Source organism: Thrips palmi, unplaced genomic scaffold (genome assembly GCF_012932325.1).
Source record: "Thrips palmi isolate BJ-2018 unplaced genomic scaffold, TpBJ-2018v1 HiC_scaffold_18, whole genome shotgun sequence".
Taxonomy (NCBI): Eukaryota; Metazoa; Arthropoda; class Insecta; order Thysanoptera; family Thripidae; genus Thrips; species Thrips palmi.
Window position 1 is genome coordinate 16,525,324 of NW_023144627.1, and position 12,810 is coordinate 16,538,133.

General features: G+C 58.9%; 1 protein-coding gene across 5 annotated transcripts; it reads left to right on the top strand.

Moving 5' to 3' along the window:
- The first annotated feature begins 859 nt into the window (after positions 1 to 859).
- LOC117644445 lies at positions 860 to 12,784 on the top strand. 5 transcript variants are annotated; one of them, XM_034383941.1, is made up of 4 exons: positions 860 to 1,494; positions 9,931 to 10,210; positions 10,533 to 10,776; positions 11,422 to 12,784. In XM_034383941.1, the coding sequence occupies exons 2-4, from the start codon at positions 9,932 to 9,934 to the stop codon at positions 11,691 to 11,693; spliced, it is 795 nt and encodes a 264-aa protein (XP_034239832.1). In that variant the 5' UTR covers positions 860 to 1,494; position 9,931; the 3' UTR covers positions 11,694 to 12,784. The 5 variants fall into 5 exon arrangements, with proteins under 5 accessions (XP_034239832.1, XP_034239831.1, XP_034239830.1 ...); XM_034383940.1 differs by lacking the exon at positions 860 to 1,494 and adding an exon at positions 1,501 to 1,866; XM_034383939.1 differs by lacking the exon at positions 860 to 1,494 and adding an exon at positions 3,928 to 6,610.
- Positions 12,785 to 12,810: the final 26 nt, after the last annotated feature.

Here is a 12,810-nt window from a genome sequence, read left to right on the forward strand (position 1 = left end):
AGCGAGGGGGGGGGGGGGGGGGATGCTAATATTAAGAGTTATGGGCTCGGGGAGACGGACAGGGGGAATGCAAAAGGTGCCTCCATCAAAGTGCCACAGCGAAAAGGGGTTCTCTTTCTCGTAGCTACTGAGTTTCATGTACGTAAAAAAAGGAAGGTCCGCCACACACACTGATAAGTTAGGCGTACCTAGCATACTGGTATCGTTTAAAGAATTATACATTTCGACGTGAAAAACTAAAAAACAATTAACAATTAATAATATTTTTCACAGGACGAGCACTTTTGTGAGACAAACTGAAAGGATCTTACTTCAGTGAAACTAGCTGCGGGGTTCGGTCGCCTATAGGTGCTCCATTTCCAGCGACATGTCCTATTTGAGACCCACCTGCGCCTCTCCTGCGCCTAACCCTGCGCTCACAGCACGCCGGACCCACAACAAGCAGTGCCCGTGTCCACCACGTCCACGCACTACAACGTCGTGCACAAAGTACAAAGGGGACGGGGCGCAGGTGTTCAGCACCGCACCTTGGCGTCGAACAACCGTCGAACGCACTGCCTGCACTTTCCCTCCCCTGCTCCGCCGCCAGCCCTTCTCCTCTCTCTCTCTGTCTCTCTGCTCTCTCTTTCCATCTGTCTCTTTCTCTCTGCTCTCTCTGTGTATCTCTTTCTCCATTTCTCTGTCTCTCTCGGCGGCGTCGACACCCGTCCCGTCATAATGCCAGAGCGACGCCGACGGCGCGGTGGTCGTCGCGGTGCTCGGCTTGGCTCGGCTCGGCTCGGCTCGGCTCGGCTCGGCTCGGCTCGGCTCGGCTCGGCTCGGCTCGGCTCTGGGCCCCCGCGGCCAGCCGGCCCGCGGCCCGGGCAGTGGGACGGCGGCCACGGACGAGGGCGGACGGATCGCTTTGGCCCGAGCGCGGCGTCTGGAGAGACACGCGGCGTGACGCGCCGGGCTCGGTCACGACGGTCACGACTTGGCACGCGAGTGACGAAGTGACACAGTGTTCTGTGCGTGTGTGTGTGTGCGTGCAAGTGGAGTGTGCTTCCAAGGCAGCAAAAGTGGACAGACAGACAACTCGTCGTTCAAAAGCGGCAACTTGGCGCGCTTTTTCGGTCATTCCCCCGGCAGTGTCACAACTGAAAGTGCACTGTTCGAGAGACTAAAACCTTCGGCGGCGGTGCTCGAACCTCGAACCCGCGACACCGTTGCCGCCGTCCTGACTGACGCCGTCACGGCCCGCGGCACGCAGGCACGCGCGGGCAAAGCGAATGACCCTGGCGTGTTTCTGGCGTGCCTCTGGTGGACGTCGTCTGGCTGGTCTGGCCCGCTGGAGCGGCTGGAGCGGCTGCAGCCAAGGGATTGCACCACCGGGACGTCCTCGAGCCGCGGCAGCGGCGGCAGCGGTGCAGCCACCTGTGGACAAGCCAGGCAGCCCGCCCCGACGTCGTCTTCATCAACAGGCTGGTGACGCCGCGCGCGCCGCGTGCCGGGAAGGTTGGTTCACGGTGGCGAAACAAGCAGCGCTGCCAACAACAGTCGCCCGCCCACTGCGAAAATTGTGCACTTTGTAAACCTCACGTCTTACAAACCAAAGTACATACCAAAGTATTTTGAGCATACGTTGAGCTTACAAAGGAAACACCTCGTCATTTAGCAAGGCACTCACGGTCACGGTAAAGATAAATCAATTGACCACACATGTTACGTACTTTTCCTGTACTTTTATCTGCCGGTGTGGATAGATAGTTGTCGTACCGATGTCGCAATGAGCGAATTGCCCTCTCGGGTGAATCATCATCCTCTGACAGCTGTCCAAAATGAATCAGAGCCGCGGCGCGGATTCGGTGGTCACTTCCTGTCCGACGGGTAGGTCCACGACCGGTTGGTTCTTTGTCATCCAGATTATGGACGTCAAACTGGCAGCCTACGAAACAAATGCATCGAATTTCGCTGTCATAGATGAGTGTTACACCAAAAGACATCGTCAACTCTAGATGCTGAAACGGCCAGACATTTTTCTGGTGTATCGAAGGTTATCGGGGGAGAAAAAGTAATCTCTGGACAAAAGCTGTTTTCCTGTGTGTGCTAACCCTGAACACGTGGCACGCGTTGAAAGTGTTTACACCGAAACGTGTGTCTACGCCGTGCATGCAGTGTACACACGGTAACAGCGCGCACGTGCGTGTGTGCGTGTGTGTGTGCGCGCGCTTCATTGACTGCCCACCATGCCTGTTACTCGTGTGTGTACTCCACTGTCATTCACGTACCAGCCTCGTGCGCGCAGCGCATAGTTTTCACGCCACTAGGTTCAGAGATTCTAATACCTGATATAGCAACATCGCCATAAAATTACTTCAGCTTTACGGTTTGGGGATCGATTCCATACTGTCATGTGCTGGTTTGTTTCGTGGCCCCCAAAAGTGTCTCGACCGTGTCGTCCTAATCACTGCGTCTGAGTGAGAGAGAGAGAGAGAGAGAGAGAGAGAGAGAGAGAGAGAGAGAGAGAGACGTGCCTTGTTTGGGTGCGGCGGGATGGACGTGGTGCAATGGCATGGGCGACCCGTTACAACGTTAGGGCTTCCCAGACTGATTCCGAGCGGCAATTTCGTCGCCCTGTCTCTCTCTCTCTCGCACTCATGGGGCCTCTCGTTGGAGTGCGAGAGGGAAGGCGAAGCACCGTTCCGGAATCAGTTCGCAGGGAGGGCGGGGTCGCCGACGACGCGGCTCGGCAGTGCAAAGGACGAGGACCCCACATCGAGTCGCTTGCGAAACAGGCTGCCACTGTGTGCGTTTGCGTGTGTGTCTGTGTGTGTGCGTGCGTGAGCGCGCGCGCTGCGTACGTACGTCGTGCACCTAGCAACGCAGAGTGCATCAGACCAGTGGCGCGGGGGATTTAGATACAACAGGATTTCCACCGCGATAAGCCAGCCAACCGGAGCGAAGTCCCTGTTCCGTCCGAGTCGCGTCAGTGCCCTCTGTCCGTGCCTTCAAATGGAGACGGTCCCGCTCCTTCGGGCCAGACGTCCCGTCCTGTGGTGCACCCTGAACCTCAACCGAAATCTGTGTGAGTGCGACGAACCTCGGTATCTCCTTGCGCAAGTCTACCTAGCCGCCCTGCCGGCATGCCCTACGTAGTGGCACGATAAGCCCTCTTGATGGATGAACTTGGAGTGACAACCGGGCTGGCTGGCTGGCTGCTCCGCTCGTCGAGCAGACAGACACCAGAAGATACTGAGTGGCCGCTCCGCGCGCTGACTGGCGCTGACCGGTGATGTCAGTGCTGTGCAGTGCCGTGGTTGTCCCCTTCCTGGAGGTGCCGGCCTGGCGGTGCCGGCCTGGGTGCCGCCGCCGAGCACTTTGGACGCAGGCTGCGGCCACCGCAGCTTGCTGTCTCTCTCGCACCCGCGGGGAAGACCGAGCTCGAGAGACGTGCCGCGGGAGTGGCCCGCGCATTTCAAATTCAAGGCTAGACTGCTGCAGGCCGATTGGGAGTGTCTCTCTCGCACTCGCTGGGCGTCCCGCCCGGTCGTGCTGCAGCCAATGAGCAGCCTCCCTTTTGGCGGGAAGACTAAATCGGTCCGGCCGGTCGGCGTGCGTCAGGCGTCGCTGCCGCGCCCCGTTTTAAATAGCCTCGCTCGAGGATAGCTTTGGTGCGGGTTGCGGAGTTTCGGGCGGCGCGCCGGCCGCCCCCTTAGGCCCCTTCCCACCCCGGGCCCTGGCGGGGCCCTCGGCGGGGCCCTCGGCCGGGCCTTGACCACGGCGTCGGCGCGCCTTCCTGGCCTTCCCCCGCGGGGGCCTCGTGGGGCCCACGGCGCCCATGCCCCATCGATCGCCAGTCGCTAGGTGGACATGTAGACCGCCTGGAAGCCCGTTGGAGGGCCGTAAGCCGGACTGGGCCAGACAGGGTCGGTATGGCCCGGCCGGCCCGGCCCGCTGGCCCGCCACCATGCCGGCCGCTCAGACCGCTCAGACGGTGCAGTGCCTCCCCCCCTCCCCCTTTCGTTACCTGCACACGACAGAGGGCTCCACGGTCGATATTCCCCGTCGGGTCGTGACCGCTGCCTGGCTGGGGTCCTCGCCGACCCGGCCAGGCCCGGCGTCCCCGCGGGCCACCAAGAGGAACGAGGAAAATTGGGACGGTCAGTGTTCGAACCGCGGAACCCGCGCGCCCCGAGCGGAGAGAGAACCGCGCATTTTCCGTTCCAGGCTGTGGAATTTTTCCTTGGCCTCGTCCGTTTCCTCGGACCTCCTCAAGGCGCCGGTTCGGCTCGGCGGTTTCCCGACGACGCAATCCTCCATTATGTTGAGCCGCGCCAATAGACAAAACCCCACCCGGAAAAAAACAACAACAAATAAAAACGGAGTCACCTGGCGAACGATATGGAAACACGGTTCCAGGCCGGGCGGCCCAGCCGGTCCACGCGCCGCGCCACGCCGCACAACGCCACTGTAGTGAATCGCCGAATCGCCCCGCCAAAGAGCTCCCGATAGCACGCTAGCACACGCACGGCACCTTTCCGTGCGCAGTGAAAACGGACGCCTCGTGGGGCACGGCCAGCACGGCACGGCAACACGCCAATGGAAAATGGCGAACCGTGGCCAATCTGTTTTATAGGGGGTGGGGCTGGCTTTTCGCGTGGCGCCTTGCCCAATGACCACACTGTGAAACAGACAGTCCAGGGGATTTTCCAGCGGACAACACTCAGAAATCCCTAAAGCAGTCCCTCTTGGGGGACCCGGTCGGGGCTAGCTGGATGTCAATCCTTGGTGACCAACTTGCTGCAGGTTAATGTGGGTGAAGAGCGTTTGATGTAGTTTTTCGGTTGGCCGCGTCGATGTGAATCTGGAACTTCGATCTACGGCGATTTAAAAATGCCACGGTGCTGTTTTTGTTGTGTCCAGAGCCGCGCGGGGCCCCCAGGTTCGTGTCGGCACGCGCCTCTCTCTCTGTCTCTCTCTCTCTCTCTCTCTCTCTCTCTCCTCTCTCTCTCTCTCTCTCCCCGCGCGCCACGGCCAACACTGTGGCCACTCCGTCATTCCGTATTCCATGTTCGATTCGAATCGATGCGCCCCAACACTGCGCCCAATCGTTTTAATGGTTCCCATTGTACTCTTCGGGCCTCGGGTACGAGCCACCCACTCCAACCCAGCAATAGTTACGTGCGTCCACAAGTTTCCTTATCGTAGTTTATTTAGTAGAGAAATTAGTCACCCGTCTGTAAAAAAAAGAAGATTTCTTTTAAAAAATTACGACGCATTTATCAACTTTTGCAACTATTTGGGAATAGGAAACCGTGAAGCGGTCAGAGCAAAGCGGCGAGCCGTGGCGTGACGGGGCTGAAGTGGCGGCAGGGTGGAGCGAGCGGGCCGGTCGGTAATGGGAAAATAATGGAAAGATCTTGATACGGGGCCGTGCTGGAGGTGAGACAGAGGTTACACCAGTGTGGTGGTTGGTTGCTTGGTTGCCTGGTGGCAGGACTAGCCCCGTGGTACTCTGTCGCCAATTGGCCAGGGAAACAAAACCGAGAGGCGAGGAAAACATAGGAGGGGCTCGTTAGGGCCCGCTTTTAACACGCCGGTGCCAACTCATTCACTAAGTCTGGCTGGGCCGGGCCGGGCCTAGCTCGCGCCCCTCGCGCCACGCGGCGGTGGCGTCAGCCCGCGTCACTTACCCGGGCTTAACATCGTTCAGTCTTTTATCACCGCCGTCCTACGAACCAAAGCGGTTACGAAACAAACGCCCCCTTTGTACATTGTAGAGGACAAGGCACGTGATTGCCACGGGGACCCTCTCAGTCCTTGCAGCACGCCAAAAAGAAAATTTAAGAGTTTCAAAACTAATTTATCACATTTTAAACTTGTGGAAAAAATGGACGCACATTTTTTCCTCCAATTCTAACCTGGAATTCGAGATTTTTTTTCATCCGTTCGTTTGATATTTGCCCATTGATACGCAGTCGCTGGAAGAAAGCTTCCCTGTCCTTCTCAAAGGTAGCAGATGCTATCGTTCCAAGAGCTCTTTCACAGATAGCACGTCTACGCCCACGCTTTTTTTTTTGAAAATTTTTTGTTTACTATTTCTACATTGCACTCGGCGCGTTTGATTGCCGCACCTCGATGTCGCGCTATCATTCGCTATGACGGCCGAAAATCTTCTCCTAACAGTGATAGCGAAATGTGGAAAACACATCCGCGCTCGACAACAGCCTATCTGCCCAAACGCTCCACCTTGATAGGCTGCGTGCGCGCGCACCTCGTTTCGATTGCGAGAGAGAGAGAGAGAGAGAGAGAGAGAGAGAGAGAGAGAGAGAGAGAGAGAGAGAGAGAGAGAGAGAGAGAGAGACGCTAGGTTCGCTCTGGTCCCGCGGTGCGACGGAGAGCGAGCGAGCCGACTCGGGCCGCCACAGCGTCGCCACGGAAGCGTCAGGACGTCACGTTTTCCTTGCCGAAATGATATGGCGCGAGATAAGCGGCTCGAGTGTTTATCGCGAACCTGCCGACTGATCAGTCGCCGCGTCGCCGCAGCGTGCGAGCCGAGCGGGCCAATCCGCCGGGCCAATCCGCCGGGCTTAGCAGCGCCTAGCAGCGTGCGGTCGAAAGTCGAAGCACGGTAACGTAGAGCGGAGAACAACGCGGAAAAATAACGAAAGCTATCGGCAGCTGTATTCCGGCCCTGATTGCTTTGGGCCCAACCCTCAGTTCGTTCGACCCTGATTACTTTAGGGCACAACCCTGAGTTCTTTTGATCCAACCCTGATCACTTTTGGCTGGACCCTGATTACTTTTGACCCGACCCTGATTACTATTGGTCGGTCCCTCCCGACACCCTAATTACTTTTAACCCGATCCTCTGTATTGTTGGTCCGACCCTGATTTCTTTTGATTCCAACCCTGATTACCTGCCCGGTTCGAGTACCATTCAGCGACTCTGGAGCTCAAAACGCGTCTTTGTCCGCCTCCACCGGTCTTCTGGCAAATCCACTGTGCGGCGTGTCGAACGGCGTGCGAGTCGCGACGCTTCCGGGTTCCGTTGGGAGGAAACACGCTCCGATCCGATCCCGTTGGCGGGCTGGGCCGGGCTGTGCCGGGCCGGGTCGAACTGGGCGCCACGTGTGCCGCTACTCCGGACTGTCGGTTCAGATTTCGGCCCTGTTTTCCACTTTTCGGCTGTAAAGTCGCGCAAAGCGGCGCAAAGCGAGGCGGCGCGAGGCCTGCACGCGACCCGCCGCGGACTTAATCTCCGGAGACAACGACCCGCCAACAGGGTAATCACAAGGTGTGGAGCCGCCTCGTGTGCTGCCGGTTTTGTTTTTGTTTTTGTCTTTTTTGCGGTCTTTGTTGTTGTCTTTGCTACCCTGGCCTACGCGGCGCTACGCCTGACTACGCGGCGACCCCGGCTGACACGCCGCCTTATCGCGTTGCAACCTTGACGGATGCCCGCCTCGCCCGCCTCGGTCTCGCCGAGATGAATCCATTCTTTTTAATCGGCTAAACTCTTTCATTGGCGGGAAATGAATCACAGCAGCGCGCCGCCGCGCTGAAAGTGGGCCATAGGCAGACGTGCCGTGCCGTGCCGTGCCGTGCCGTGCCGTGCCGTGCCCGCTGCGGGCAAAGCGACGAGATGGCGGAGATAGAAGGAGAGAGAGAGAGAGAGAGAGAGAGAGAGAGAGAGAGAGAGAGAGAGAGAGAGAGAGAGAGAGAGGGAGGGACGCAGCGAGACGCGCAACGCCCGACCTGAATACTGACCCAGCGAGAAATGGCAGCCGGGAGACGTGAGCGCGTTCAGGCGGCGGCCTAGCGGCGGCCCGGCCCGGTGTATTGGCTCGGGTTGGCGTAGGTCAGGGTTCCGCGGCCCCCAATTCGTTATCGGTGGCGACCCACAGTGGGCCAGAAGATCGGCGGAGGCGGTCAAAACTCTAGATGAGTTAGATGAGCTCCAGAGTCGCTAGATGGGACTCGAACCGAACGTGTCACCCCACCAATGGATTGCTCTCTGAACGAGTCCCATTTAGCGACTCTGCAGCTCAATAGCGTTTAGCATTTTGGCCGCCTCCACCGATCTTCTGGCCCACTGTGCGGGCTTCCTGCGAGGAGGACGACAAGTGCTGGAAAATGGGTCTGAAACCTGTTTCCTCTCGGGCTTCCTGCTCGTGTGTGTTGCCGTTTCCGAGACCCGCGTCCCGAAAGCGCCCGACGAGGTGCAGATAGGCCGGCCCGTCGAGCGTGGGCGTTGTCCGGGTTGCCTACCTGGCAGGCGCCCTCGTCCTTGGCAGGCGGCCACTTCCGTGATGAGACTTTTACCGCGATGGCGCAGCCACGGCGTAGCCCCGCCTAGCCTCCTAGTCTAGCTCGGCATAGCGCTGGCACGGCGCGCGCTGCAGCGGCCCGGCTGGCACTTCGTCGAGTCACCGCGAGGGGTGTGCCTCCTCATACTCATTCCCAGCAGGAGGACTCCGAGCAGAGTCCCCCCGTCTCTCTCGCGGCCCTACGGGACGCCCCGCGAGTGCGAGAGAGACGAGGCGGCGCGGCCGAGAGCGGGGGCAAGAACGTGCAATCGAGCGGCTGAAACAAAAATGAGAAATTAGTCGGCAGGATGGCCGGCCGGGCGATCCTCGTCCTTGGCCACGAAAGGCCGCAGTGGGCGATTGGGGCACGAGGACGCGCAGCCGGCCGGCGCGCCGTGGGAGTGCGAGAGAGACGGAGCGACTGGGCCGTGCCGGCCGTGCCATGGCCGCGGGGCGAAGCACGCCCAGGCACGCCAGGGACTGCACCGCCTCCTTGGGCCTCCGGGGCCGCGAGGCGCCAACGCGTCGCTCTGTCTCTCTCGCACCCCACGGAACAACCCACGAGTGCGAGAGAGACAGCGTGAAACTGTCCGGAAGCAGCCCGCAGCCCGTCCTTGGCCTTTCCGCGGCCCCACCGCCGAAACTGGCGGCGTCCTCGGGGCGCGGGTTCGAACCCCGCGGCACTGCAAAACCGTTTTCCAGTGTGTGCCTCGCCTTGTCGCGGAGCGCGTGGTTCCGACGAGCACGATAGACTGCTGCACGGGTAATAGGCTCCCACACTGGTTCGACGGAAACGTACCGTTTGCGAGAGAAACGTGTTCGGGCGGCACGGCGGCACGGCGGCGGCTCCAAGACGAGTGCTTTGACAAACAAGTCGCACACTCCCACTCGTTGTTTTCCTCCCAAACAGTCAGACTGACTCCGAGAGTCGTCGCTCTGTCTCTCTCGCACTCGCGGCGCGTCGCGTATAGGTGCGGGAGAGACAGAGCGGCCAAAACGACTCTCGGAATCAGTCAACAGTCGTGCACCTTGGCTCTGGCTGATGACTTCTCCAGGAACAGCCAAAACAGTCTTGGAATGCCAGAGACTCCAGGTGCCTCACTGTGATGTTTCGTATGCACCTTGTTGGATGGATTTTACCGCACCTTTCGCCTACTTTCCATGTCAAAAAGCATTGTCAAAGACGGATACCCTTTCTCTATTGTCCACAGACAAGCTGGCCAAAACGGGGGCAGCTTCTACACTTCGCGCTTGTCTAGGCAGATAAGAGGAAGTCTCATAGAATAAACTTGATTAAGAAATGGGTCACAAAAACTGGGCTTCCTAAGCCAGCGTGACAAAGGGAGACCCCATTTCAGCACCTTTTCCTTGGAATGTTTTCTGGTTTCGTGAACTGTTTTTTATCTTGGTCGATTCCAAATGGCAAGATCGATATTGATTCGACTTGTCCCAGCAGACTCGTTCGGAACAGTGCTGTCCCTCTCACACTAGTCTGGAGCTCAAAACGCGTCCAGTTTTGGCCGCCTGCACCGGTCTTCTGCCCCACTGTGCGGAGCCAGGAGACAGAAGGCTCTTTTTGGCGTGCCACGGTTGACTGGTTGACTGGTGACCGGCTGGTGTTGCAACGACTCCGATTCTGTTTCAGAATGCCGACGCAGACGCACTCGCAGGCCATGACGGGCAGCACGATGCCCCGCGAGGCGCACCGCCCCTACCGCTTCGGCATGACCCTGCTGTGCTTCGGCGGGCTGCTCAACTGGGTCGGGCTGTTCGAGAACTACACGGAGCCCGTGCGCTACATCGGGGTGACCTGCGTCGTGTCGGGCGCCATCTTGCTGTGCTTCGCCATCTGCTGCTGGCTGCGGCCCGGCGCGCACCGCCAGAACGCCTGGGGGCAGGCGCACCCGCACGCCAACCCGGCCCTGGTACGCCAGCCCTGGGCCCAGCCGGGGGGCGGCCAAAACCCCGGACGCGTTTTGAGCTCCAGAGTCGCTAAATGGGACTCGAACCGACCGTGTGACCCCACCAGTGGATTGCTCTCCGAACGAGGAATCCATTGGTGGGGTCACACGTTCGGTTCGAGTCCTGCTTCGCGACTGTGGAGCTCAAAACGCGTCTAGAGTTTTGGCCACCTCCGCCGGTCTTCTAGCCCACTTTGGTAGGCCCAGCCCGCGCAAACGTTTCGACGACACCAGAAAAAGACTCAAAATCAAAGCGGAAAAGTGACGATTTCCTTTTTCGACGCAGGCGGGGCGCGACCCCGTGCACTTCATCACGCTGGAGCGGACGTCCTCCGCGGTGGCCGCGCAGTCGGCGCAGAAGCCGCCCGACTACGACTCGGTGACGGACAAGCCGCCGTCCTACGACGACGCCATCAAGCTGTCGCCCGCGCTGCTCTGGCTGGCCAACGAGCACGAGCGCCACGAGGAGGAGCTGCTGGCCGTGCCGCCGCCAGACACGCCGCCCGGCTCGCCGCCCGGCCACGCCTCAGGTGCGACAGAGACAGCCTGTCGCTCTGTCTCTCTCGCACTCGCGGGGCGTCCCGTAGGAGACAGTGCTCTCTTTCTCGCAGTCTTGCGGAACGCTCCGTGAGTGCGAGCAGAGACCGATATTGCCCAAACAGTGCCCGTCGTTCTGTCTCTCTCGCACCCCCGCGGTGCGGGACGCCCCACGAGCGCGAGAGAGACACGGACAGAGAGAATAATCGGCCTGCAGACTCTGGAAAGTTCGGATAAAGCCGGACAGGCCGAGACCGGACAGATTCGTTAGCGCCTTACGGTCTTACACTGTAGCCACCCGGGGCGGTTAGGAACGTGTTATCGACGCGGTGCCTCGCCTCGCGCCCTCGCGGTCTCTGGCGGAGACTCTCTGCGGACACCACTTTGTAGGTCGGCCAGTGGCTTGCGCCCAGCGCGTGTATGGGCCACTGTCCAAAATCACTCGCAGCTACAACATAATTTAATTTTTATTTTTCCAAAATTCGACTGATGGAAAAATTTTTCCTCTGCAATTTTTGCCTTACTGTTGAAAAAATATTTGATTAGTGGAACTTTAAACAGTTTTTTTGCTGTCGAAGGAAGAAGGAGGCAGTAGGTTTTTTGCTTTTACGGTGTACTTACCTGTGCTCTCCGTGCAGGCGCCTTGCTGCCCAAGTCCCGCGGCCAGGACGACGAGCTGCGCGTGTCCGAAGTGGACGAGGCGCCGTCGTCGCCGTCCCCGCCGCCGCGGCGGCCCAGCCGGGCCTCCAGCTCGGCCTTCGCCGCCAGCAGCAGCAGCGAGGCGTCGCCCGCCGCGCCGAGGGCCTCCACGTCGTCGAGCAGGACGACGACCAGGACGCCCACCACCAGGACGCCGGCCCCCGACGGCACGTCCTGCTCCGCGGACTCCGAGCCCTTGGCCAGGGCGTAGGCCGGCCGTCGGCACTGCAGGGAGTGCCGCGAGAGGGGGGACGCGGCCACTGGAACTGGCGGTCCCCCCTCCCCCCAACCAAAAAGAAACCCCCCATGCACAGGGTGGAGAAGTCCAATGGACCCTAAAAACAGCTGTGTGGGCACTGTCGGACTGGCCGGGGTGCACCAGCGCTTCGCTTCGCCGCGTTCGAGTCTCTTCGACCGAAGGGAGACCTGCGGCACGGCGACACGGCGGCACGGGCCTGGGCGACGCAGTGGTTCGCCTCGCCCGCACCGCACCGCCCCGACAGCTTCACCGCCTTTACGAGCTGAAGCCTGCTGCAGCAACGGGGCGGCCCAGAGCGGTGCGGCGAGCCTCGCAAGCAACACTGTGCCATGAGCAATACGTACTTTTTATGATGATTTGAGTTTCGTTGCGCACACGCGAAAATGCTAGTCTTTCAATATAGTGAAAACATTCCACTTTCGCAGACGGGAACCCCCGCGGGCGGAAGGACTTACAAAACGTTTTGCAAACTAGTCATTGATTGTCGAGCGGGTGGACTGATAGAGGGTGTATCTTTTGTATTATAATGTCAAAGTATCGATACATGAATGTGATAACGGGCCATGCCTGTAGTGAAGCAGTCACTGTGTTATTTTAGTGCATTCTCAGACTGCAACCCCTGCAGTACGTAGGGTAGCCTGACCCGTTGAACGTGCCTGCCTGACTGGTTGCCTACCTTCCAGGTGGTCAAGCGCACAACAATTATTCATGTTGCTAAGCTTGGATTTATTTTTCAATTTTTTGTGATCTTTGTGGTTCCGAGTAAAGCGGCTTTCCCCACCTCGCTTTTGCAAATTTTTGAGCATTGCATATTATTTTGACCGCACTACAGTAACCCTTTGAGAAAGAACAGGTTTCTCACGTGTTCCTCAGCTCCTCCATTGTCTTAAATAGTCGCTTCTTGAAATTGTGATAGCTTCTCACGATAGCAGCAAGCCTGTTGGTGAGAATGCACAAAGTAAAATGATCGTGTTGTGACTTGAGTTTGGTATATACTTGACATGTTGTTTTATTTTTATAATAAATGGACTGTTTTTCTGACATTGTGCCACAGCAAAGAAAATTATTC